At 50.7% G+C, this 25,761-nt stretch overlaps 10 protein-coding genes across 10 annotated transcripts; 6 read left to right on the top strand and 4 right to left on the bottom strand.

Annotated features, from left to right (window-relative positions):
• Positions 1 to 401: 401 nt before the first annotated feature.
• LTR84_008530 (uncharacterized protein) lies at positions 402 to 1,531 on the bottom strand (the record flags this gene model as incomplete). The annotated part of the gene is made up of 3 exons (XM_064852075.1): positions 402 to 753; positions 823 to 1,195; positions 1,291 to 1,531. 3 exons carry the CDS (start codon positions 1,529 to 1,531, stop codon positions 402 to 404), a joined length of 966 nt encoding a protein of 321 aa, XP_064701672.1.
• A 990-nt stretch (positions 1,532 to 2,521) lies between these two features.
• LTR84_008529 (uncharacterized protein) lies at positions 2,522 to 3,154 on the top strand (the record flags this gene model as incomplete). Its single annotated transcript, XM_064852074.1, has 1 exon — positions 2,522 to 3,154. One exon carries the CDS (start codon positions 2,522 to 2,524, stop codon positions 3,152 to 3,154), a length of 633 nt encoding a protein of 210 aa, XP_064701671.1.
• Positions 3,155 to 4,068: 914 nt separating this feature from the next.
• On the top strand, positions 4,069 to 8,078 carry LTR84_008528 (uncharacterized protein; the record flags this gene model as incomplete). Its single annotated transcript, XM_064852073.1, has 3 exons — positions 4,069 to 4,083; positions 4,132 to 7,949; positions 8,036 to 8,078. The coding sequence occupies 3 exons, from the start codon at positions 4,069 to 4,071 to the stop codon at positions 8,076 to 8,078; spliced, it is 3,876 nt and encodes a 1,291-aa protein (XP_064701670.1).
• A 2,074-nt stretch (positions 8,079 to 10,152) lies between these two features.
• On the top strand, positions 10,153 to 11,226 carry LTR84_008527 (uncharacterized protein; the record flags this gene model as incomplete). Its single annotated transcript, XM_064852072.1, has 1 exon — positions 10,153 to 11,226. The coding sequence occupies one exon, from the start codon at positions 10,153 to 10,155 to the stop codon at positions 11,224 to 11,226; it is 1,074 nt and encodes a 357-aa protein (XP_064701669.1).
• A 463-nt stretch (positions 11,227 to 11,689) lies between these two features.
• Positions 11,690 to 12,931, bottom strand: LTR84_008526 (uncharacterized protein; the record flags this gene model as incomplete). Its single annotated transcript, XM_064852071.1, has 3 exons — positions 11,690 to 12,401; positions 12,469 to 12,581; positions 12,641 to 12,931. The coding sequence occupies 3 exons, from the start codon at positions 12,929 to 12,931 to the stop codon at positions 11,690 to 11,692; spliced, it is 1,116 nt and encodes a 371-aa protein (XP_064701668.1).
• A 1,639-nt stretch (positions 12,932 to 14,570) lies between these two features.
• Positions 14,571 to 17,808, top strand: LTR84_008525 (uncharacterized protein; the record flags this gene model as incomplete). Its single annotated transcript, XM_064852070.1, has 2 exons — positions 14,571 to 15,386; positions 15,451 to 17,808. 2 exons carry the CDS (start codon positions 14,571 to 14,573, stop codon positions 17,806 to 17,808), a joined length of 3,174 nt encoding a protein of 1,057 aa, XP_064701667.1.
• Positions 17,809 to 18,360: 552 nt separating this feature from the next.
• On the bottom strand, positions 18,361 to 19,923 carry LTR84_008524 (uncharacterized protein; the record flags this gene model as incomplete). The annotated part of the gene is made up of 2 exons (XM_064852069.1): positions 18,361 to 19,723; positions 19,790 to 19,923. The coding sequence occupies 2 exons, from the start codon at positions 19,921 to 19,923 to the stop codon at positions 18,361 to 18,363; spliced, it is 1,497 nt and encodes a 498-aa protein (XP_064701666.1).
• Positions 19,924 to 21,137: 1,214 nt separating this feature from the next.
• Positions 21,138 to 22,659, top strand: LTR84_008523 (uncharacterized protein; the record flags this gene model as incomplete). Its single annotated transcript, XM_064852068.1, has 4 exons — positions 21,138 to 21,398; positions 21,451 to 21,513; positions 21,563 to 22,492; positions 22,549 to 22,659. The coding sequence occupies 4 exons, from the start codon at positions 21,138 to 21,140 to the stop codon at positions 22,657 to 22,659; spliced, it is 1,365 nt and encodes a 454-aa protein (XP_064701665.1).
• Positions 22,660 to 22,736: 77 nt separating this feature from the next.
• Positions 22,737 to 23,740, bottom strand: REX4 (3'-5' exonuclease; the record flags this gene model as incomplete). The annotated part of the gene is made up of 2 exons (XM_064852067.1): positions 22,737 to 23,346; positions 23,409 to 23,740. The coding sequence occupies 2 exons, from the start codon at positions 23,738 to 23,740 to the stop codon at positions 22,737 to 22,739; spliced, it is 942 nt and encodes a 313-aa protein (XP_064701664.1).
• A 487-nt stretch (positions 23,741 to 24,227) lies between these two features.
• Positions 24,228 to 25,396, top strand: LTR84_008521 (uncharacterized protein; the record flags this gene model as incomplete). The annotated part of the gene is made up of 2 exons (XM_064852066.1): positions 24,228 to 24,306; positions 24,402 to 25,396. 2 exons carry the CDS (start codon positions 24,228 to 24,230, stop codon positions 25,394 to 25,396), a joined length of 1,074 nt encoding a protein of 357 aa, XP_064701663.1.
• Between the last annotated feature and the right edge of the window lie 365 nt (positions 25,397 to 25,761).

Below are 25,761 nucleotides of genomic sequence, written 5' to 3'. Positions count from 1 at the left end.
GAAACTATGGGGCTGAGTTCACTTCGCTGGACATGGGAAGGCGAGAGACAATCGTTTCGAGCTATTGCGCGATGGGCGAATGGCGCAATTACTTGGAGTGGGGGCCGAATAATCCGAGGTGGCCCTTTCATGGGTTCTTTTCGTGTGTATGATAGACTGGAGAGAGTGTGATTCTTTTTCGTGCCTGTGCAACTGGCGAATATGCGGCTTTATCGTGGATGAGTCTCGGATATGAGACTCATATCAAGGCTAAATATTGGCCATCCTGCATAGATAGATTCCCCCTAATCACGACAATTATCTACCACATCTCGGATTCATTTCTGTTTCTGCACTTTTCGTGATCAAACTTGGTTGACTGTCATGGGACTGATGCATTTCCATGTCTCATCGCCTCCCCATTATGCTGTCTGGACCTTGATGGATCGTGCAACAGCATCTTGCAGCGTATCAACAACTGACTCTCCATCGATCAGGTAATTATCTCTCTTCTCATAAAGAGTGCCACCTTCGGCCCAAATGCGCTTCAAAGTAAAGAGAGTAGCATAGGGCACGCCGTCCTCCCACGCTTTCTTTTCTGACTTCTCCAGGTCGGCCACGCTGGTGTAGGACACCTTCCACGGCTCCCCACCGGTCTGCTTCTCGAATTCACTTAGTATCTCCCGGTCGGTGGTGGTGAACGAATTGACCTTCAGAGCCTTGTTCCGACTCTCCTCGGGATGAAGCAGAGCGAGGACCAGTAGTTTTCCCACGCTAGGCACGTTAGCTGATACAGAAACTCGCCAGATGCTCGTGAGCAGTCTGTTGGCACAAGGGACTTACTCATTCATGGTCGTGAAGCTGACTTTCAAGTTTCCGTCCCCCAGCAGCGTGGCCTCTTTGTTCTTCACGTCGAAATGGCCCGCTTCCTTTCCGGCGCGGCCGGTACCGAAATACAGGCCTCCATCGCCGTCGGCATACGGTCCAGTCACGAGGAAGGTATGGTCGAGGTTCTTCGCGGCGCGGATGGCTGCGCGCACCTTGATTTTCTTCTGGTGCGGCTTCTCGTCAATCGATTTGGGTCCATACTCGATGTCGGTGCCATATTCCGAAGGGAAGAATCTCTGGACTCCGGGATCCTGGTCTGCTAGACGGATCCATTCCACTTGTGTCTCGATCGCGTTGCGTCCCACGGCCGATATCACCGTGTCGATGTCTGGTCGAAGTTCCACATGTGTTAGTGAATGACTCGATACTGCAATTGGGCTTGCACTGCAGCCTTCCTGGCTCGCCCTCTCGGTCGGAACCTACCTTTATATGCCTTCTTGACGTCCTCGGCATTCGTTGCGTCTCCCTGAATGATCTCCACGCCCTCGCCCTTCAACCAGTCGATGAATTCGCCTTTTGTCTGCACGGTGTTTGGCGATGTGAAGATGGCGATCCTGTCGAAGCTCTTCTTGTTCTGAACTATGGCTTTGGTGATGCGGCTCCCGACCAGGCCAGAAGCTCCAAATATCAGGAGTTTCTTGGGTGCATTTACCGAGGCGGACATTTTGATGGGTTTGAAATGAAAGAGATGTTTGTGTAAATTTCGGATGTCTGTCTTTTGACTCAACTCTATCTTACCTTGGGTTTCTGTCTTCTTTTATTCCGTATCGAGTACCTATGTACCTAGGTAGGTATCATCGAGATGTTAGCAAGCATCAACAACATCAATGCCATATGTCATCAAAAGGCGCGGCTCCTGACGGGGCAGGTCGGCTACTGTCGGCGTATGGGATGGCATCATTTCTCACGAGCCATGGCAACTTGGTCAATCTATCAACCTGGTTTCCGAGCAAAGAACTCTTGCTCCTTTTGGAGACCCGTTTTTGGTATAGGATATCTTGTGGTTGGTGGTCTTCGGTGATGCACATTCTCGTCTGGTCCTTCAACTACTTGATACAAACTGTCCAGACAGATTACAAATGAACGATACGAGAAGACTCGGGTGTCTTAGGAGTCGGAACAGTTGCTGAAAATTGAGTACATTGCTCTGCATATGAGTGGCTTTGAACAGGTGCCACTGCCACTGCCATCACGACTTGTGCAAGAGTGGATTGTGCATACCTACTTAGGTATCTACACAGCTTGATCTATCTTCCTATGCGGCATGATTACAAGGCATGGCTCAAAGGCTCCTTACGGCCGCTACGGTGATGGATGTATTGAAGCAAATGTATTATTCCACCAACCCATGTTTTGTGAACCGACGATGTTGTCTCTGATGCATATCAGATCGATTGGTGAACGAAAGAGTCCCGCCAAAAAGAAAAATACTCTGAGCAGGTAGAAGTGATAAATAATGCAGATAATGGATTTCAATTTGGTGGGGAAGTGGGACCGCGGCAAGATCGTGGCCTCAATATGCACGTAGGCATGCAATTGGTGTAATAATAAATAAATCTCTAGACAGTCAGTCTACACGCGTCTCTCGTTGCATCACCAACTCCTATCTCTTTATGTCTTGTTAGGTTCCCTCTATACGAACATTTAAACCGCAATGCCTCCCTCCACTCCCCAGCCCGAGAAAGATGACTCTCATCAGATACTCCTTGATCAAATGGACATCTACTACACCCCGAAGCCCTTCCGCAACCCCAACTGGAAACCAGGCACACGAAGGAACAAAAACACCAAGCAGATCATTTCCGAGGCCTCGCGGAAAGAAGCTTCAGTGCTCGCGACGCAAAACAACTCGGGCGCATCTACACCCCTACCCATGACCGATGCCAACTCTGACGGCACCGTGACTCCTGCCTACACCACCACAGCCTCCAGACCAGTCAACATGGCGCAGGCAACCCAAAGCCTCAGCACTCTCGTCCTCGAGCGTAATCTGCAAAGAGCGGCGAACGGGCCCGGCGCGAGTCTGGGAGCTGGCTTGACCCTACCACCCGGCGTGGGCATGGGTGGCCCGGCGGTGACATACACCAACATTGAGAGTGCCCCGAGCCTGCAGGCGGCCAGTCATCCGCACTACTGCGATGTCACAGGGTTGCCGGCGAGATACACCGATCCAAAAACAAAGCTGAGGTATCACGACAAGGAGATCTTCGCAGTCGTCAGAAGCTTGCCGCAGGGTGCGCCCGACCAGTATCTCGCTGCTAGAGGTGCCAATGTCATATTGAAATGAGAGGGTCTACAAGAAGAGTTCTCAAGACTTGGAACACATGGATCAATATCAACTACGATGGGGCCATGACTGTCTACCGCGATCATAAGATTGGAAAAATGAAACGATCCCAAGAACAAGAAGCAGACGAAGAGAAGGCCAAGTCAACATTGTCAGTCCATCCTAGTCAAGCCCATTCCACCCACGACACGCCTCTCGGCATGCCGTGCCAGGAAGTGCTCCGGCTTAATTGTGAACCGTTTTGGTTTTGGTCTCCGCCAATTTCGACACCATACCGAAACTTCATTCATGGAAGCAGAATCAGTTACAGCTTATCTTTGAAAATAGAGGCTGTGGTCAAGGCGGGGGGGAATATGCTCTGGGTATCACACTGAGACATAGAGCTCGCGACTAGCATTATGGTCGGGTCGGGACATGTTCTTTCTAAGAAGCTGACACCATTCCTGGGTGGACATCAACGTGGGCAATTATAAGTGTCGTTTGGAAAAATCATATCATGAGTCGGTTGAAACACTTCAGTTGTGACAAGAGACGCCATTTTGAGTGGGTTGAGAGTGCCTGGTTACAGGACTTCCAGATTGCTCTATGTGCTGGCTGAGACAGAAACCCAAGGTACATGAATGGAGGAAGAGATTCAAGATGGAATTTTTTGATAGGCACAACCGGAGCAGGAGATAATCCGATCTCGCGTCTGGAAAAACAGATACTCCGGATGGGCTCACGTGTCATCCCAAATTGCGGACAGAATGCGGAGTTCAGACTGCGGACTCCATATGGGAATGGAATCTGTCCCATGAATTAATTGTTACTTTCGTCTGCCATGTTGTAACTCGTGCCTTTGAGACTTCTCTGTTATCTGTGCGCCCTTCCTACTGTTTCTGGGGGGCTTCCCCAGGTAAATACCGTCGCATTGGATGGATATGTTCTCGGTAAGAATAAATACACCCTGAAACAATCCGACATCTCGCTGACCCCAGGCCCAGCGCCTTAAAGGCGCTATTGACAGTCGCATCGCCGAAGAACAGGCTCGACAACGACAAGCCCAACTCGGTGCCCAACAGACCACGCGTACTCCTCCCCGGAGACGTCCTCAGGGTCAAAATGGCGCTGTCCCAAGACGACCTTCACGTCAACGGGAGCAAATAGACGATACTGCCGCGGCTGGCAAAAGCCCTGATCCCTCCGAGTTCGAGCCCGAGTTTGCAATCGGTGATGACGACAGCGCTGTGCCCAGCAGGGTAGCTACACCTATGCCTGAGATCAAGGAGAAGGATCAGAACGCCGAGACAGTGAAAGAGACCGAGAACGAGAAGCCGGCCACGTCGACCACTACCGAAGAGCCAACTGAGGCACGCACTTCTCAGGATGTTTCCATTGAGAAGAAACCCTCTGAATCCTCCACGAGTCAAGCCGCCCCACCACGCCCTCAAGAACTTCCTACAGATGTCCGCGTCAGACTCCGCAAGTTGGAACGAATGGAGACGAGATACGGCGAATTGCTCAAGGCCTACCGCTCCGCCCATGCTCGTATTCAGGCTGTTGACGCTTTCGAATCTGCCCTGCGGGAGAATACACCTTTGACCAGTGTTAATGATGCCGATGCCTTCGTGGAATACTTGTCTCAGGTCAACTTGAAAGGGGACATGGTCCGGGATGAGTTAAAAAGAGTCACCACAGATAGGGACGACGTTAAAAAGAGGCTGCAGGCTTCTGAAGAAGATGCTGCCAAATTGAGAGACGAGATCACTACCTTGAAAGACAAGCCAGTCCCCGTCATTTCCACTGAGCCCTCCTTGGAGGTTGAAAAGCCTGTTTCAATCTCGGACTCGATCACAGTGGCACCTACTGACATCGACTCTACTAAGGACAACACCGATGCGGAATCGATGGCAAAATCTCCCGCGTCAACGTCCTCCCGAATTGCCAGCTTCTCACTCTTCTCCCCCCGTCAAAAACCTACATCACCAACACCCAAAGAGACTTCGGAGGATCTGTTCTCCTTTGATTCTGAGCATGCCAGATTGGAGTCGGAGCTCCAAGAACGGCAGTCTGAAGTGGAGGCATTGAAGCACCAAGTCAACAACCTGAAGGGCGACTTGAAGGTTGCACGTGAATCCACTGAAAGCATGGTACAGAGTCTAGAGACGGCGACCCGAGAATTACATTCGTTGCGTGAGGCCAAGGACAAGTTTGAGGAAGTCAAACTCAGTCTACAGACCCAGCTTGATGATCTCGAGGTTAAATCCAAGTCAGCCTCCGCCTCATCCGAGGATTTCCAGACAGAGATCGACAACCTGCAAAAACAGAAATCAGAGGCAATTGAGCAGTGCCAGAAACTCGAAAAGCAAATCCAAGAACTCGAGACCCAGAATACTGAGCTAAAAGAATTGTCGGAATCTCGAGCCAAAGATGCGAATATTCTGAACGAAAAACTTGCACAGAAAGATTCAATTGTCAAAGACCTGGAAGATACTCTGGCATCGTACAAATCAGCTGAGCGGGAAGAAGCCAAGGAAAAGTCGAGCACTCAATCGAGTGACAAACAGCTTGCGACCATGCAGAAAATTATGGATACTCTGCGTGGGCAATTGAACGTGGCTGAAACCACAGTTGCCGAGCTCAAGGCTGAGGTTCAGTCCAATAAGGATGAGTACTCCAGCCGCCCGTCCACCAAAGTGTTCGGGTTCCTGGACGAGAACAGTAAGCCTTCTATAGATAGTCTGAAGACTCGAGAAGATGTTGTAAAATATCTCTCAGACAACTTTGGCCTGCAAAAAGCGACGGGAACAAATTCGTTAGCTCCAGCGCCCGGTCCTTCACCAGCCCCTTCTGAGGCCGGCACGTCTGCATCCAAGAAGAAGAACAACAAAAAGAAGAAGAAAGGGAAAGGACAGCAAGTTGCCGCAGAGGAGATTGACATTGAAACTCCCGTTAAGGTCTCAGAGGACTTGAACGTTGTTGATGCAACAGAGACTATCACCAATGATTCACAATCACGAATATCGAGATTGGAGTCTGACTTACTTGGACTCAAGGAGGAGCTCTCCACAAAGAATGCATCGATCGACCGGCTCACGAAACAGATCAAGGACCAGGAAGCTTTGCAAGAAGAGATTGAGACCCTACGAGATGATCTCCTTCATCAAGGAGAGGAGCATGTCGAAGCACGAGACGCGCTCAAGACGGCTCACAACGAACAAAAGACGCTTCGATCATCTGTAGATGCACTTGAAAAGGAACTTTTGGAAGCACGAAAAGCCCTCGCGATTGGTGCTGACACGGAGAAAGCTCACAAACAGATTACCGAGCAGTATGACGAGATGCAAGGCCGATGCGCCACGCTACAGAAGGATCTGGCAGCAGCTGAACAACTAGCTACTGCTAGATTCAAAGATATCACTGACCTGAAAGAGGTCCTTGCTAAAGCCCAGCCAGAGCTACGCAGTTTGCGGAGTGAAGTAGCTGAACTCAAATCAGCCAAGGAGGATTTGAAAAACAAGATAGGCGAGCTCAACCGTCTTGAGGCCCGACACGAAGATCTCAAATCCGAGCTTAAGGGTCTCGGTAAGAGGCTGAGCGACAAGGATACGGAAATCAAAGAGCTCCAGCAGAAGATTGAGCAGGAGACAAACAACCGTACCAAGATAGAGAAGGAACTTGATAAGACGCAAGGCGAGTTAAGTACGGCAGAGTCCCGCCGTCAAGAGGCCTTGAGCAGCTCAGAACAGTTAAGTAAGGATTTGACCAAAGCCAAAGAGGAGTCCACAACTCTCAAGGCGAAACTTCGTGACTTGGAAGAACAGTTGGCCCAACATACTCGCCAAGTCTCCACATTGAAGGAGGAGGTGTCTATGAAGACAGCTTTACACTCATCAGCTCAGTCACTTGTGCAGTCGTTGCGAGATCAGACTCATGAGCTTAACATGCAGGCACGCGAGTCAATTACCAGGGCCGATAATTTGGAAGAGGAATTGACCGAAGCACAACGAATGCTCTCGGAAAGAACACGCGAAGGCCAGACAATGCGTATGCTTTTAGACCAGTCTCAAAATGGCACAGAAGCTCGAATACGTGAAATGAAAGAACGCATGGACGCCGCCATTGAAGAAAGAGACCGTGTTGAAGATGAGGCGAGTGTCAGCAATCGTCGGATGATGCGTGAGGTCGAAGAGGCGAGGAGCAAAGCTCGTGATACGCAAAGAGCACTGAAGATCTTGGAAGATGAAAAGGACGAACTCGAAACCAGACAGAAAGACTGGAAAAGACGAAGAGACGACCTTGAACAGATTGCCACCAGAGCAACCAAGGAAGTGGAGGAAGTGCGATCCGCCATGTCTGGTCTGAGAGAGGCACTTGATGAAAGTGAAAGACAAGTACGGGAACTCGACAGCCAGAAAGCCGATCTCAGAAGGGGCGGAGAGGAGGCACGTGAACGAGTCGAGAAATTGACCAAGGCGAACAAGACCTTGACAGAAGAGCTCAAGGCCGCGCAATCCGGCGTCAAGAATCTCAGACTTCCCGGTCGCGCAGGCACTGGGATCGACTCGGGCGTCCCCAGTTCACGCACCTCGATCGATTCAGCGAGTGCGCGCTCGCCGGCTCCCAAGGAGCGCCAGGGCCTGTCGAGCAACAACAGCCGCAGCGAAACACCCACCATGCCCGGTGGAGGCCTCAGTCAAGGGACGGTCGATTACGTCTATTTGAAAAATGTATTACTACAGTTTCTGGAACAGAAGGACAAAGGGCATCAGAGACAGTTGATTCCCGTGTTGGGGATGTTGCTGCATTTTGATCGGTATGTTGGTGATTTTTCTTTTCTGTTTCCTTTGCTACAATGACGACCTGCAAGAACATGGCTGACCGGTACGTGCGCACCTACAGGAAGGACGAACAGAAATGGATATCGGCCATTTCCGCTCGATGAACGATGTGATTGAATGAATTCGTTCACCCACCTGCCCGCCCATCTGGCAACCATACTGAGACTTTCAGGACGCGTTCTACTTCTGCTCCCGCGGTCCTTTTGAACCAAGTGTACAGTACCAGTACCAGTTTGGGGGAAGGTTACCTGTAACATTATATTATTCTGAATAGCTATGCATCATGTCGTACGGGGTTTCGGGCAGGCCAAAATAAGACGGTAATCATACTGAACTGTGCTGAATCTATTCCTGCCCTGCTATGTCATGTACTTGATATTTCGGGTCTATGCCGTCAACAAAGTACTCGTAAGGTCAATCTTTTGACTCCCTGAAAGACTCTCGCGTAGACTTGCCCTGCAGAGACAATTCTGATCAGACAACTGAGTGGCAGGACTAATTAACATGTGGTCCAAACCCTCATCCTCTGACCTGCCTAGTGAAGGCACTTCCATCACTTGGGATAATGACACCGGTGTACAAGATAATGCCTCGTAGAATCACTTTTCACCTTTCCCCGACGGTGGATTCACACGGTTGGCTGAAGGGCTCATCCAAGGGATTTATCTCCATCTCGCCGATCTCGGAAGGTTAATTGGGCTGGCAGAATGACGCATCATGCAACCCAAACACGAGCCCTCGGGGTCTGGACCGGGATGCCTTCCGCCAAAGCTGAGCGGGGGATGAGGTCGAAGGTCTGAGTATATTCGACGACGTGCCTTGATGGAATTCAAGATGGACCTTCGTATCAACATGACCTTCCTTGCTAATTGTCCTTTTCTGGACTCCTACTTGAGTAGCCGAGTCGAACATGGATGCTGTCTTACCAGCATCGGAATGCACCAACCTTCTAGATCTTCCCGCGGAAATTCGTATCAAGATATATGAATTCCTTTTCGAAGGCGCACGATTGTCGGTTGAAGGCGGAACTCCAGAATCCCGGCATTGTGGCTCTCCCATCTGCTCATGTGCGTTCCCCTACCAGATTCTCAGTACATGCGGACAGCTACGGCATGAAGCAACGCCCTACCTACTCGCAGCAACCACATTGCAGGTTGGCAGTTCACTGAACAATATTGATCGGATACCACCTCGGTATGTATCAGCGATCACCAAAGCCGTGATGCTGAATGTCGGCTCCTTTTCGAAAACTCCTATGGAATTCAACAGCTTCTCGGCTCTGGAGACAGTGGAGTTTCGCAATATCACAGTTTGGTGCAAGTATCATGATGAATCTTATCTGGAGAGTGATGCAGGGGATGATTGTATGATCGCGTTGGCATTATTCAATCTTGGACGGATCAACAGATCCTTCACCAGCCTATGTGCCAACGAACGGCCATTCAGGATCCTCCTTTGTTGTCAATATGTCGTGTCTTCTCTGTCGGACGAGACTATTGTATGGAACTCATGTCACTGTAATGATGGTCTGACAATGCTGACTGGCTTGCTTTAGCACGCAGTCATTGACGTCGATCTTCCGAAAGTGCTCCGAAAGTCAAAAGGCCCACGGTACAACGGCCGAAATGCCTGGGCTGGCTTTTATTAGTTCCATGGATTTTCTTCCCCCATCGATCGATCTCCGACTCTTTTGCCATTGAAATGTGTGCTCCTGGCTGGTATGCTGTTGGGGTCATCCATTTTCAGATGATTTCTACGAACCAACGCATGGTTTTGATTAGCAACTAAAATCAAGAGGATAATTTCAACACATACCTGCTCTCTCTTCCGTTCAAAGGGACCGCGCTCTTCCTGCACATTCTTGGGAAGGAGAGAGAGCAGGTGCAAGTTGAATGCAACGCTATCGTGGCTTCCCACTGGGAACAGGTCTGCCTGGTTTCGCTTTGCCATGACTCTGGGACTTGAACATCAGCAAAACCCCCAACCTAGGATTTCCATCATTCATTTTCTCACTATCTTGCTTACCAAGAAACTATCGTTCGAGGATATTGGACCATTTATTTCTAGTGTTTCACAAGTTTACGGCTCATCAGATCGCTTTCAATCAAGTCTCGGCCGCGAAGAAGCGCGAATTACGCTGTATCGCCCTGTTAGACAAAGATTCCACTCACAGCCACCATGTGCTCTAACTCGGGACGGACAGCGAGAGACGATGAAGTGCGACAGGCTAGACTCTATCTACAGTCCTTCGACCGGACAGGTTTCGATTACATCTTTGCACCGTCACACTCTGCTCTCCCCGCACATTCACATCTAACTGCCAACTCTGCGCCGCAGGTATCGACAGTCCAACAGGAGACGCTTTCACTTAGTAACTCTTTCAGTCGACCACCAAACTTGGCTAAACCCAAGCATTCACAGTCCTGCAAATTGCATACAAGTGGTGACTCTGATGCGATTCTCCCCGGATCAACTTCCTCCCTGGGTGTCCGCCACGACTACAGGCTTCATTTCCTCGGTCTACCCGTTGAAATATCTGAGATCATTTATCGATTTCTATTTCAAGGCAGCAAACTGTACGTTTTCAAAGGTCAAATGGCCAGGATAGATCGTGTTAATGAACTCGCCGTGTACGGAATGTTGAGCGACGTCGATACCTCAATACTCAACACTTGCAAATTTATAAGAGAAGAAGCGATTCCGATTTTGAACACTCAAACTCAGCTGATTATCTTCGATGAATTCGGACGACACGACCCACTAGCAAGGCTACCATGTGATCTACTCCGAGCGGTCACCACAATCTCGGTGAATCTCAATACTTTCGTTCACATCAACAGAGATCGCCTGCCTGCATTGACGCGTGTGAGACTATTGGCTCTCCACAATTTCGATCACACATTCATCGAAGTGGTTGATCAGGTGGTTCAAACGCCAAAGAATATAGTTCCTGGGTTGCTGTGGAGAGTCTCAGACTGGAGATGGAAGTTCAAGCAATTCGCACGTCTCGCCCAAGAGGAAGCCTTTACAATTGATGTTCTTCTCATTATGGTAATTGGCAGGCAGAAACAACCGAACCTTGCTGCGGCGCTGATCATCATCAGACTAGACCTTATAACACGCAGGTGTGTTGAGTGGAAAGGTGTCATTGGAGACAAAGAAGTCCCTATCATCAACAAGCGACGGGCCGAGTTGGATTGGGCGGCTTACGGAGGGACAGAGACGAATGTGCGGTTTTATTTGTCTACCTGAAAGGGCAGGAATTCACAGAAAAGGAGCGCTGTTTGGAAACGGGGTTTGCTGGTATTGGATCGCAGATGGCAACAGTTTCTTATCCTTTGCATGATACCAATCACCATCTAACTCCTGCTGAGGCCAACTCATATGTTGTATTTACCTGGGCTGCTAAGGTCGAATGCTTACTTATCAATGCCCACAACTGCTTGTAGGGTAATTGTATCACTGTTGTCTGTTCCAATAAGTAATTGATTTCCTTGTGATCCTAAATCTGGCGAAAGCACGAGGTCGTCTGAGGTCAGTCCTGTCGTGACGGATCTCGCATCCGACCCCGCTAGAAGCTCTTGCTTGGTCCAGCTCAGTGATCAACGGCTGTCACAGAGCATCAAGGAGCCCGCGGGAATCCGAGGGAACTTCCGCGGCAGCCTATTCGCCAAAGTGCCTATAGACCAAGCCATACTGCTTGAATGCTTGTTCTCTAGGCTGACTGGCGCGGGGCACAGAAATCCTCCTGTGCCAACAGGCCAGTGAGCCGTTTCTTCCAGAAAAACATCCCCAAGGCATGTTCCGCAGCCCTGGGCTCGGTTAGACTTGGGAACCTTTCTCGCAGGACTCGGAGAAGTTCAATTCCTGGCGGGAGAAGACCACTCCCTGACGGAGTTTGCCAAGCACAAATGGTCACGACCCAGATCCAGAAGTGAAAATGATGCTCCTCCTGTGTAGAAGCTGACGGCGGCGTATCCTGTTTAAGCAATTTGAAAAGCTCAGCTCTCGCTGCCAACCCGCCATTGCTGGAAATAGGTGCCGAGTCGAAGCCGATGCCGCAGTAGAGCACGACAGCCAAGGCCAGGAGTTTCTCCGTGTCTGGACCTGGTGCGTCGAGCGCCGGGCACGCTTCCTGGAACGTCCGCCACACCGGGCGAGCCGTGTATGGCAGGCCCACGAGGTTACCCCGTGCGTCCCGCTCGAGGCATGCCTTGCGGTACACGAACGTCAGTCGAATGAGAATCTCGATGATGCTCGACGAGAATGCGCCGTTGAGGATGACGGCTTGAAACCCGCTGGGAAGGTCCTTGATCTCGTCTCGGTACCTGGTCGACATCACCTCGGCGCTTGCCGCTGGCTGAGGGAGATACTGAGGAGTGGAAAAGAAGCGCGACCCTGTAGACAGGCTCCACCAGGCATCGAATCTGTAGGGTGGAAAAACGCTGGCATCAGATATCGAGTCTTCTGTCGTCGTGTTACAAGCAGGCTTACTGTGAGATTGTGCATTTAGGATGGTCGGCAACCCGCTCTAGCCCGCCCTGTGCAGCCACAATTTTGGCTAGAACCTCGAGATGATAGTGGTGTGCTCTCATATCAACCGTACGCTGAGTCACGTCAGGAAACGGTACGATGGTCCACGGCGTTCTTCTTTGCAGTGACTTACCTCGACCGACGCTAGAGACAGAATGACCAACAGCTCGTCGTCAGACACGCTGCTCGGTGACGTCGATACTGTCTGTCGCAGATACTCCAATGCCTTTACTTTGTGAGAAAGACATTGTCGGGTTTGCCCACAGCCTGGCGAGACTTGCATGTCAAAGAGCAGCTGTAGTCCAGCTGCTCCGGCATGGTAAGCCGACGTCGCGGGCTTCGTCATCCACTGCATGAATTCGTGGTTGTGCGAGTTGCGAACGTGGAAGACGTCAAATGCTAGTTGTATGGTGGGCACGATCATTCTTTGGTCTGATTGAAGCAGTAAGAATCTATGGAGGTAAAATGAGTGACCATCTTACATATTGCGATGTGTTTGGGTACGTTGCCCGAGAATTCAGTCCGCACTGATTCTTTCCACCGCTGACATAAGAAAGCGAACAGCCGCTGCTGATGCTGAGGCGCATCCTCGACATCGCTGTCGTCATCATCATGTTCAAGGCTGTTACCAGGCCGAAACGCGTTTTCACCGGCGATCTGCCTCGAAACTTCACTCGCATCTGAAGGCGCTATGTTGAAACTCGCCGTCAACTGCTTGAAAGAGCGTTGTAGTGGTTGAGCCACGAACTTCTTCGGTGGGTTTCGTTTCGCATGGTAAACTCTGGCGTTATGCGAGCGAATCTTCGACGAGAGCAATCCTTTTTCTCGCTCTGTTTGATCACGGAAATCCGTGTCGATAAAAACAAGCTGGAGAGGCTTCATGGCAGTTTGCAGCAGACACCGTGGCTGAGTTGAAGGTCTTTGGAACAATAAGTAGCAGTGCAATGGGTAATGCACTTTCTCCCGGAACTTGCCATGCCATGTGCTCGGAAGATACCAGAGGCCGCGCTATGAATAGTGATTGTGAACCTGAATCTAGTTCATCGAGCCGATGAGCAAATTCGGGCCACATCATTCAGCCTCAAGCTTTTCTACTGGTGGAACAGAGGCTTGTCGCAGGAGAAGCTTCAGATGCAGCCTTCTTAGCCTCAATGATTAGTTGCCGTGTCCTGGATGATTCGTGTCTTGCCTTACGAAGTTGAGCTGTGGACGCCCCCAAGAGCTGCTCTGTACTCTCATATCGTTTTCCAGGGCTCCATCGCAGACTAGAGGGGCAACGATTTCCGCGGTATAGAATGACTCAGCTTGCGGTCATATTGCATTCCTGAGTGTCTCCAGTAGGAGTGAATACATCACTGAAGTTGATAGAAGTGGAGGAGATCCGCCAAGAATCGCGAAGGCCACTTTTGGAACTTATGGACACCTCTGTGCCGTGGAACATGTTCCCTATCTCGTGTACGAGGGATCACCCTGGAATATCGTAACGCATCGTCGAGAGCGCGACCTAGTCCCAATGAGATATATCATGCAACGGAATGACTAAGATCGGGTGGAACTACACTAGATAGTGCTGGTCTCGTATGCCCATACATCAACATTGGTTCAACCATGGGTGTGGGTGAAGGTGAAGGTGACAGTGGCACCTAAAATGTCTCAGAGGGATAAAGTATAGGGCGGCATGAATAGCATGCCTCAGGTAGGGGGACGATTAGGGCGGCGTCACTCACGTCCTTGTGAGCATGAAGTCTTGGCACGGGCAGCACGTGAGCGTGAGTGTGAGTGTTTCGACGCGTCGCGCCGCCTGCGAGTATGTACCCATTATCCCGCTTTCTAGCTAGATGTCATCAAACATTTCACACCACGACCTTGGAATTTGGTTGACAGTCGGATTCAGCTTTTTATTGCTCGAGCGCACTGCTGTCGAATTCGGTTACGCCTTTGTCCATAAATTGTCTCCATAAACTTCTTTGTGACCCCACACCCTCTGTTCCACGGGCCTCCTTGCCCCTTGAACATTGTGAAGCTAAAGTTCCCCACCATACCAGTCCAGCCTTGCGCTCATCATGGAGGAGCAGGTCCTTCAGCTTCTCCAGGCGACAACTCGACCTGACACGGTTGTCATCAAAGCAGCTGAACAGGGACTACTCCAATTGTACCCGCAGACAGATTTTCCCTTTGCTCTACTAACCATCGCAACACATCAAAATATCGAAGCCGGCTCTAGGAAAGCCGCCCTGACCTCACTCAAAAGTTATGTCCTTCAGACCTGGTCACCTCAATTCGACGAGACTTTCACCGGGAATGTGTATCTGAATGAGGACGCCAAGGCCAGAATCCGTGATCAAATCCTCGCTATTTGCACAGCCTCGGCTGATCAAGCACCCAAAGAAACCAGTATCCAGGGGCTGGCTGCTGGGGTGGCTAGTAAGATCGCAAGTGTAGATTTTCCAGATTCGTGGCCAAATTTATTTCCGTCCTTGCTCAACATTCTCAATACTTCGACCGACGATGGACCAATCCATGGAGCTCTTCGAGTTCTTTCTGAATTGATTGACTCTGGGCTGACGGAGCAACAATTTTTCGCCGTGGCACAGGAATTGGTTGGTGCTTTGCAGCATGTCGCACTGGACAACAATCGTGCATTGATCGTACGAGCCATGACTCTCAATGTCTTCCGATCCTGTTTCGAGATGTTGGAAATGGTCATGGCTGATCATGGTCCTGCAGTCAAGGCATTCTTGAATGAGTCCATCACCACTTGGATGCCCTTTTTCACCGAAACCATCAAAGAGCCCCTGTCCCGTACTGAAGGTTCCACAATTGATCAAAACGACACCCAGTTGCGTGGCCTGGTTGCGTTAAAGGTCCAAGCCATCAAGGTAAGCCAGAATTATTCCCCTGACTCGTTCTTCCTACGAACCAAAAGCTAAAAACCCACTTCAGACTCTAGACAAACTCCGCCAAGTCTATGTCCAAGCTATATCTCCTCACGCTGTAGGACTGTTCCAGGTTGTATGGGAAGAGCTCTCGAGACTTGCGGCTCCATATTCAGACCTCTTCGTCGAAGGAAGTGCTGAGGGCAAGTTGGTTGATAGTGACAATCTCCCATGCAGCCTCGACGCTTTAGTTCTCGAAGAAATCGACTTCTTACAAGTCACCATCAGAGCTCCACCAGTTCGATCCGAATTGTCAACACAAATGAAGCAGTTAGGAGATGCACAGCATACTGTTCAATGGCTCCAGGAATTAATCCGAGTCCTTGTTCAGTTCGCAAAAATTCCAAAAGAAGAGGAAGGTCTTTGGGAGTACGACTCTAACCTGTATCTTTGTGAAGCAACCTCTCTCACTGCAGCTTACACTCCTCGTGCTGCATGTGCCGAACTTGTTGTCCGGAGCTTGGGTGAATGGCTGAAACAAATCCCCATCGTGGCGATGCTTCATTTCAATCAACAAACTCTCTTGACACAAAACGCGGGTTGGAAGGAACGAGAAGCGTTGTTATTCCTTCTCAATCAAAGTCTGAAGGAGGTTGACGATGTATCAGGCAAGCTTCAACAGACGACTGCTTCAGCTCTACTTGAACAAGTCTCCGTATCCCTGCAGGATAGTCAGATCTTCATGCGAGCCGCAGCTCACTTAACCCTCGGCTGCTTGTTCAAAGTTACTGGGGATGGATACTATGATGCAGCAGCCGCATCGTTCACGAATGCAATTAGTGCAGCTGGAACTGACCCATCAGACGTGGTCAAGATTTCATGTATCAGCATCATCCCTGACTACCTTGAGGCATTGCCCTCCAACATCACCCATCCTATGCAAGGTGCAATCATCAATGTCATCAACGAATTCATCACATCGCATGACCTCCGAGACGAGCTTGAGGATGCCGACGATATCAAGGCAGCCATCATTCAAACACTGCGCGATGCCATTATGCTTGACACGACGACAGTTACGGAGTCAAATGCGATTGATATCTTTTTCACGCTAGCATCCGATGGCGCGGGAAATTTCCAACTGTTCAGTCTTCTAACTGAAGCGTTCGAAGGCATCGTCAGTTCAGTGGCCGCCCATGGCTCTGAGCCATATGTTCGTCTTTGTGCAAAGACCATTCCTGCGTTGACAGGAGCCTTCGATATTGCAAACATGACCCAGGAATCTGCACTGACAAATCTCGCTGCAGAGCTTGTTAGTGCACTGGCAGAATTTGGTTCCGAACCTCTCCCTGATGGCTTTGTCAATGCTGTAATGCCAAAACTACAACGAGTTCTTATGGAAGCCACCGAAGCCGAACTTGTTCGGCCTGCAACTCTTGCTGTTGAGCACATGCTTTCTAAAGGCACACAGCAGTACTTGGCTTGGACTGATCCTCAGAGAAAATCATCCATCGAAGTCACACTAACGATCATCAATCGTCTACTCAACTCACGTGATGTGGACGAAAACGCTGGTAGTGAAGTCGGCACACTTGCATCGACCCTCGTTAGCAAATGCGGCGCAGACAAACTAGGACCTTACCTCATGGATTTACTCCGCGCCGTGGCTATCCGCCTTGCAACCGCCGATCGCATCCAATTCATCCAATCACTCTGCATGGTGTTCGTCGGACTGACAATCGCAGCACCCAAAGAAGTGGTCGACTTCCTCTCCGAACTCAACATCAATGGCACACCGGGCTTCAGCGTCGTGCTGACCAAATGGCTCGAGAACTCCGTACATTTCGCCGGCTTCGACGAAGTACGACAGAACGTCGTCGCACTCTCCAAGCTGTTTGCCCTCCAAGACGCGCGGATCAAAGCCGTCACAGTGAAAGGCGATCTGATCATCGACGCGAACCCAAGCGGACGAATCAAAACCCGCTCGCAAGCCAAACTCAACCCGGACCGGTGGACCAGCATCCCTGCCGACCTGAAAATCTTGAAACTGATGGTCGACGAGCTCTCCAGCGCCGCAACCTCGCAATTCCCCAATCTCGCAGCCGCACAGGCCGCGGCCGATGCGCTGGATGAGGTGGACTCAGATGCCGAAGACGCCGACGACTGGGAGGACGTGGGCACGGCTGGTGCAATCGACCTCGCGAGCGAGAGCGTTCGAAACGATCTGATGGGGCTTGTGGGTGAGGGTTCGCTTGCCGGGATGGATCGTGCAGCCAGTCCGACCGGATCGCGCGTGCGTGATGAGGAGACGGCGGAGTATCTTCTCCAGTGGTTCAAGAACGAGGCCGGGAGGGACGGCTTCGCGGCCTTGTTTGAACAGCTTACTGAGGAGGAGAAGGGGCGGTTGAGAGAGCTCGTGGCTTGAGAGAGCTGAGCGTGTGATTGATTGGTCGTACAGGCTGATCGACCCGTACTCATTCAACAACTTTGTCTCGAGAACAGCATGTCCGCGTTCCATGCAGTGTGGAGGCTGTTGAAATCTGCGAGGAAACCGAGTCGAGACTGAAAGGTACGCGCTGGAATACCTGCAACATGTGCAGCGCATGCGGAATCAAGTGTGGATATGAACAGTGGATGAACAAATGATGGTATGGATGGAAGATTTGGAGGATGTCTTGCCTTCCCGGAACATGCTGCTTTAAATGGACCGACTCCCCTTTCCCTCCCAATTCCATATGACAAACAAGCACAAATACCCCTTTTAGCACAGCATTGGTAGCACTTCCCGCAGACATAGATAGACGTATCCCTGCTTTAGGACTAGCGAAACAAGTGATCAGACGTGAAGTTACACAATCAATCAGGTCTGGAAGATTCAGCGTCTCATGATTTCTGGCATGATGTATCTATCAATCATGTAGCGGACGACGGCCAAATCACTATGGACATCGGATGTTCCCACATGTCCTCTCCTAGCCTATTTCTTGCTTGCAGCATTCCTCTGCGCGCCGAACTTCTCGTGCCACTTTCTCTTCTTCTGATTCTTGGCTGCTGCTGCAGCGAGAGTCTCAGCCGACACCCTCCCAAGATCACCGCCTGTCGTCGTAGCACTTATTGCTTTGATCCCCGACCCCATGCCCTGCACTGTACCTGTGCCTGCAACCCGAATGAAGTCCTTCTGCTCAGGTATACCGAACTCGTCTGGGACAGATGCCTTGAACAGTTCGACTACGGCGGAGGTTCTGTTCATCAGTGCGAGCAGAGCGTCGACGCTGCAGAACGGGTGCCACGAGTCCGGGACCAGATCTTTCCAGTGCGTGTCGAGGAAGACGTCGGTGCGGATATCCTTCTTGCTGGTGTCTGTCGACCCGATGTCGGGCATGAGGAGATTCTGCAGCTGCCATTCTCCGAGCTTCAGTGTTAGATGTTCGGCATCCCATCCGCTGTTTAGAGGCTCGGCAGCCCAGTCGAACTCGTCGTCGAGCATGTCCTTTCCCATGTCGTCGAGGCTTGATTTTGGGACTAGTATCGATCTTGTCTTGAAACGGCGTAAGATGGCGCGGATGAGCGTGCTTGGGAAGTCGCCGGCAGTGGCGTTAAGGCCTTGGTCGTGTTGTTCTTCCAGCTGTTGGAAGACCGTGCTGAAGGTTGGCGGTTCGGAATGTGTTTGTGCTCTAGCTGGTGCATCAATCTTGTATCCGAGGATGATGCACTGCTGCATGAACTCTTTCCACGCAGAAAGCAGGAGCGACGGTTCCGCGGATGAACAGATTTTTCGTGCTGGGTCTGAAGATGCTGGATCGTGGATGAGCAACAGATTCTTGGCCACCCGGCAGCAGACCGCGGTGGGGGCGGGAATGTTATCCAGTACTTCCTGGAAACTATATGATGTCCTGTCGTGAGGCTCAGAGAGATGGACGTCCATTGAACGATCAGTCAGAGCATGCACCATTGAGAGCATTTGTTCCTGAACGGAATCTTCCGATGGCTCCACTGGGATTAATTCGAGGATGCTCTTCACTTCAGCGATCGTAGTGACTCCTTTCGATGGCTTTCCGGTCCCACTCATGTCGTCGCGGCCCTCGGCAGGTGGAGCCTCTTCAGATTCATCCATGTCGACATCTCCTTCAAGATCTCTGTCATTGATAGGCGCATCACAGGCTTTCGTCACGAAGACAGTGTTGCTCGTGCTGACTTGCTTCACCGCCCAAACCTTCTCCTCGCTGCATAGGTGGAGAAAGCCTTCAGATGTTGCTGTGGCCCCAGCAGAACCATGACCGCCCAATGATGAGTGGCTGCTATTATGCTGGAGTGGCTGGCCTGCTGATTTGAATTGTAATCTTCATAGCATTATGTCAGCACGGGTTTGAAACATAGAAAGGCTGTTAACCACTGTTCTCGCTTACCTAGGAAGACGGATCTCCTTTCTTGCTTCAATTAATGCAACCAACTCCGGGGGCAGTTCCACAAGCCTGAAAGCCTGTTGTGGAAATGTTGAAGAGAAGGAGATTGGCAGGAAGCCGGAGTCTTGCGTTCCCATTGTGGAAAACTGTTATTGCTGATGGATGTGCCCTCTCCGAGAAGAGGTGTTACCTTTCCGGGTCCGGTGATGAATTTGCTGCACAATACCAGGAGTTCTCACCAAAAAATATTTATTTCAATTTTGGATCGATATAATCCAATCAAGGCAGTCTTCTGGTTCCCAGTCATACCCAGGTTTGCATGGGCTACTCTTTCAGTGTGAGTTCCAATAATCCTTGACGCGTCGCGTGTGCCAAATGCGGTGCCACTTTAAGATTGTGCCATCTTATCTTATCTCACGAGCGGGGATCCGGTCTTGGCAGATCTCCCCTCACCAGGTCACGTGCACAAGGAACTTCCTGCTGCCGGACTTGCCTAATCTCCATTATGAAAACAACCAATAGCTATAGCCGGAGATGCGCTTCTAGGTCTAGATCACTGCTGGTAGAAACGTTTCGGATAGCGTGTATGATTACGAACTTTAGTCGGCACAAGAAGATGCCGAAACACATTATTACGAGTACATGGTGGCAGGAGGAACACGGTAGGACTCTTAGGAGTCCCTGCATGGGGCTCGGATCGTCAGGCACATGCATCGACACGCCAACACCATGTCGAATATGTCGAATGTAAACGTCATCGTACATGGTACATTTCTGCGTACACGAGATTTCTGATTACTCTGGTTTTTTCTGAATGGAAGAGATGAAGCCATATTCGGGGATTCGAAGAGAACTTTGTAGCTCTTTTGCAAGCTACAAGTACTCACATGGTGCGGCGTCGGCTGTGCCAGATCCAGATCGCTGCGACCGAACCGAAGCCCCCGTCACCACCTGGTGAATCGACAAAATGCTTCGAAAAGAAGCTTTGACTCAAGCAAAGTGAACAAAACTAGACGCTCCACTAGCTGTCAGTACCCCACCTGTGAATATTGGAGGGGCCATCTGAGTCGAATCCTCTCCCGATCCACGTAAGTTTTGTTGGACTGGTGCATTCTGCGTCTCGGTCGCGCCTTCACAATTCAACCGACAATGTGGGCGGTCAAATGCCTCAGATAGAAATCCCAGACAATCCGCAGTCTCGAGGTCGTTCTTTCACTTTTCTCCATTCCTTCTCTCTTCGCTTAGTCTTATTTTGCCTGGATTGAATCATAGATTCTTTGCTCTCCAGCGTTCGACTCTTGATGCCCTTTGCATGTCGTAGCTCGCGATTCCTCTCCCTCTCAATCCAAGCATGACTTCTCTGGTGACATCAGCTCTAGATCGAGTGCGCAACTATGCCGGCGCAGTCGCTTGGGGCCCCTTAGTTCAGACGTCCCGATCAATCATCCTCTCTTTGCTTTCCCAGATCAAACAGGGTCGCCTCACCGTAATCGAAAGAGACGGCACAAGTACGGTTTGCGGAGATGCAAAAGGAGATAATGTCAAGCCTGCGACTGAGTTGCGCGTCGTCCGAGACTCTTTCTGGGTGCGCCTGGCACTCTTTGCCGATATGGTTCGACACGTAGCTCCAATCTCATCGGTGTAGACACTGAATCTTCGTGCAGGGTTTCGCAGAATCCTTCATGTTAGGAGATGTCGAATGTCCAGATTTGACGGCTTTCTTTCGAGTGAGCGGCTCGTAACTATCACAACTGCCGTGACTGATCAAATCTGCAGGTCTTCATCTTGAACCGCAATAAGCTCGCAAATGCCTCCACAATCACCTCCTCCATATCCTCTACCATCAGCGCTTTCTTACGTCGGACGAATACCCTGGCGAATGCTCAATTGAACATCAGTGCTCACTATGATATTAGCAATGCAATGTTCGAGGCATTCCTTTCCCCAGACATGACCTACTCTTGCCCGATTTGGAAGCCAATATCGGACCTCCAGCCCGGTAAAAAAGAAGAATCTCTCGAGGAGGCGCAGATGCGAAAACTTGACAGGTTCATCGATAATGCAAAGATCAAATCCACCGATCATGTTCTCGAAATCGGTACAGGATGGGGCAGTCTTGCCATACGAGCCGTGCAGAGGACAGGCTGTCGAATAACCTCCCTCACCCTCAGCCGAGAACAAAAAGACCTTGCCGATCGTCGAATAGCCAAAGCCGGTCTGACAGAGAACATTGAAGTGTTACTATGTGACTACCGAGCCTTGCCAATGCCCCGCGAAGGACCATATGACAAGGTGATCAGCATCGAGATGATCGAAGCTGTTGGAAGGGAATTCCTGACCACATATTTCGAATGTGTTCACAAACTCCTAAAGCCAGAAGGAGGTATTGCAGTCTTCCAATGTATTACAATGCCGGAGTCAAGATATGAAGCATACTCCAAGGGCGATGACTTTATTCGCAAATACATCTTTCCCGGAGGTCACTTGCCGACAGTTTCGCAATTGGTGGATTCTATCAATAAAGGGAGTTCAAGTCTGTTGGTGGTGGATGCCATCGAGAATATTGGTCCTCATTATGCAAAGACATTGAGGTTATGGAGAGAAAACTTCCAGAAGAATTTCGATACACGGATTCGACCAGCATTGCTGGCTGAGCATGAAGGCATGACTTCCAGTGACGTGGCTCTCTTTCGACGGAAGTGGGAGGTAAGTTGATACTGAATTCCCGAGTTACAACAGGAGAAGCTGACTCTCTATTGCAGTACTACTTCACATATTGTGAAGCTGGTTTCAATACCAAAACTCTCGGTGATGTGATCATTACAGCGGCTCGCGAAGGTGCCATGGAGACGATGGAGGAAGTACCTTTATGAGCAGTGAACACCTCGTAGCTGGTTATCGATAGATTCTTGCATCTTGAATCTCCTATCAATAACTGTTGATCGATGGATCAGTGTTTCTTCTTCTTCTTTTTCTTCCGAGGTTTCTTGGCTGTCGACTGCTCGTCGGTCTCTGTTGGTTCCACAGGAACTCGGGTAGGCCATTTCTTTGCGTGATCTCGTTCGAAGGCTGCTTTATCACGTCGAAATAGCAGGATACAAGCCCTAGCATCCTCGACACTAGAATGGGCCCCATCCTGTATTTCAAGCCCCAGCAACTCGGACGCGAGTATCTTCAACCTCGGAGAACTCCCGCCAGCCAACTTTCTATACGGCGCATGGCGTGCAGTGTCGCGTATGTCTCTTTTCGGATGCCCGAGCATCAAAGCATCAAGATCATGGCGAATCGCATGTCCAATGAGTACTCTGTCCTTGACAAGGTTCGAGATCTCCGCTTGCACCTCTTCCAACGACCGCGCGATCTTTATATGCTGTGGAGTGATCCCGCTGACATGTGTTCGCCAGTCTGTGACTGGTTCTTTGGGTATCACGTACGAGTCGTAGACTTGCTCGCCGTTGTAGTTCACCACGCTGACCCGTGCCAGTGCGGACTCTCGATCGGGGTTGGGCCCGACGCCGACCATTTCACAGTCAATGGCGATGTATCTCCCAACTTCGACGCTGTGAGAGATAGGCTTTAGTACCTGTCCAGTGACAGTGGATGTAGACAATCAGAGACTCACTTCGCCGACAGCCCGCAGTTGACCAAGTCAGCCGCCGTAAGGACCGGCCGAAGAGGAAGCGCAGATTCCGAATTCTCCATATCTTGAATCGTTCTCGGAGGTCTCGATACCCCATTTTGCGTCATCGAATTCTCCATGCGTGCTTTCTTCCTTGGTTTCTGCGTCTGCTGGCTTATGGACTGTTTCAGTGGTCCCGGTCGGAGGGGCTCACGCTTGCGCTTCACTCCATGGCTGGACTTGGTCACAGTTTTGGAGGACGACTCGGTGGGTTTAGTGGACTTCAGGCTGGCTTGTAGTTTCTTCCAGTTTGAGGACAGGACTGCCCCCTCCATCATCCCTCGCTGGGAGGTGTGTTGCAAGAGAGGCTGCCCTAGTTTGAGCAACATGCTTCTGGAGAATTTTGGATTCTTGGAGTTTCTTCCCAACCGGACGGTCGAATTTCTCCGAAGTTTTTCCGGTCGATACCCGCAATAATGATTTTCCCTGCTCCGATGCACCAGCCCGACGGTTCAGTTTTGAAGGGCTTCACCCTTCTCCATTCCGAGCTTGGAGCTGCAGGGAGTGTTGAGGCTCTCCTTGAAGTGTCTCATCGGGCCACTGTATCATCTTCTCTCAGAAATTCACCGTGAAGAGCTTCTGTCGATGAGAATTCGACCCAAGTCAAAAGCCACAAACCCCTAGGCGTGAAAGAAGCGAGCACTCAGGGTCACTCAGCCTTGCCGACCGAGTAATGAGAAGGCCACCTCGAGCACCCTAGATCTTCATTTCAACGACATACACATCAGGCCTTGTTCTCATTCCCGAAGAAGACCAGTCTCAATGGCTTCTCAACCGGAAACAAAGGCCGAGGCCGAGGCTCTGGTTCCTCAATTCCAACTCGAGCGAGTCCTTAATCAAGGTATGCCATCATGTATATTCCTGCTTCAATCGGCCTATATGAGCTATCAAACTTTTCCCAAAGTCGTCCAGAAAGATCACTAACTCCCACCCCAGACCAAAATGGCCGCCGAATCACGCTTCTTGGCAACATCGCCTCAAAGCCAGCACTGATCACTTTAGAACGAGCAGCATTTCCAACCGACACAGCTCTAGTCTCGACTCTACTCCAGTCACTCACCAATACGACCAATCTCGGCGCAAATGACATCTACAGATGGTACATGGCGAACCGCTCCGCCTCAGCCAGCCCAGCTCAACCACCACCACCACCACCCCCCTCAAAATCCGACATAGTCTCCTCAACACCGGCATCATCACCACCACCACCAACCATCCTCCCAGATCTGAAACTCAACCTCATCTACCCATGCACCGCACAGCACATCCGGAAATACTCAGCGCAGCGGGTACGGATGGTGACAGAAACACCGAGCATCTACAAGACGCACATCCAACCGTTCATATCGCGGCAACGCACGGCGGGGCGACTGGACTGGATCTTCAACATCCTGGACGGACGGACGGAACAGGAAGACGTGATTGCACGGGTGGCGTGGGACTCGGCGTCCCACTCCGGGTTCCTGCTGCTGCCAGACCTCAACTGGGACCGCAAGACCGTGCAGGGCATGCACCTGCTGGCGCTGGTGCAGCGGCGCGACATCTGGTCGCTGCGCGATCTTAAGAAGAAGCACGTCCCCTGGCTGAAGGAGATGCGCGATCGCATCGTCGAGGCTGCGACGACGCGCGTGTTCCCTCCCGGCGAGGTCGACGCCGATGAGCTCAAGTGCTACATCCATTATCAGCCGACGTACTACCATTTCCACGTGCACGTGGTGCATGTCATGTTGGAGGCGGGCGCGACGCAGAGTGTGGGCAAGGCGTTTGGGTTGGGGAATGTGATTGCGCAACTGGAGGGGATGGAAGGTGGTGAGGAAACTGGGATGGATTCAACCGACTTGTACTATTACCTGGGCGAGGAGAATGAATTGTGGAAGAAGTGTTTCGGACGCATAAAGGCTGGGGAGGAGGTCACGCTGAATGAGCCGTAATGAGCCGGGATAAATCACATCACCAGAACAAGAAGAAAAAGTAGATTTGGATCTCCAAAGGCTTAATTAAGGGCCGCCGTATCTAGTACTGGCATGTTCACCCTCACAAGCATGATTTCTCATTGTTTCGTCGTTCATACCATCCAAAAACTACTGTCAAATGCCCCTGGCTCCCAGCACAGCGAAACAAACCAGCATGGCTATATAAATTTTGTACATGAGAATCGAAAAATAAAGGTGATAGCCTCGTCCCAGCTCATGATGCATGCATTGGAGACTGAGAGCTAACGGATGAAGAATACAGTCGCTGAGGAGCTGTCATCGACTGAATGACTCTGCGGAATGTTGCGTGATGCCTGCTTGAA

The sequence above is a fragment of the Exophiala bonariae genome (assembly GCF_035927105.1).
Source record: "Exophiala bonariae strain CCFEE 5792 chromosome Unknown scaffold_32, whole genome shotgun sequence".
Classification (NCBI taxonomy): Eukaryota; Fungi; Ascomycota; class Eurotiomycetes; order Chaetothyriales; family Herpotrichiellaceae; genus Exophiala; species Exophiala bonariae.
Note: the sequence above shows the minus strand (reverse complement) of the source record. Positions and strands in the feature narration are given on the sequence as shown.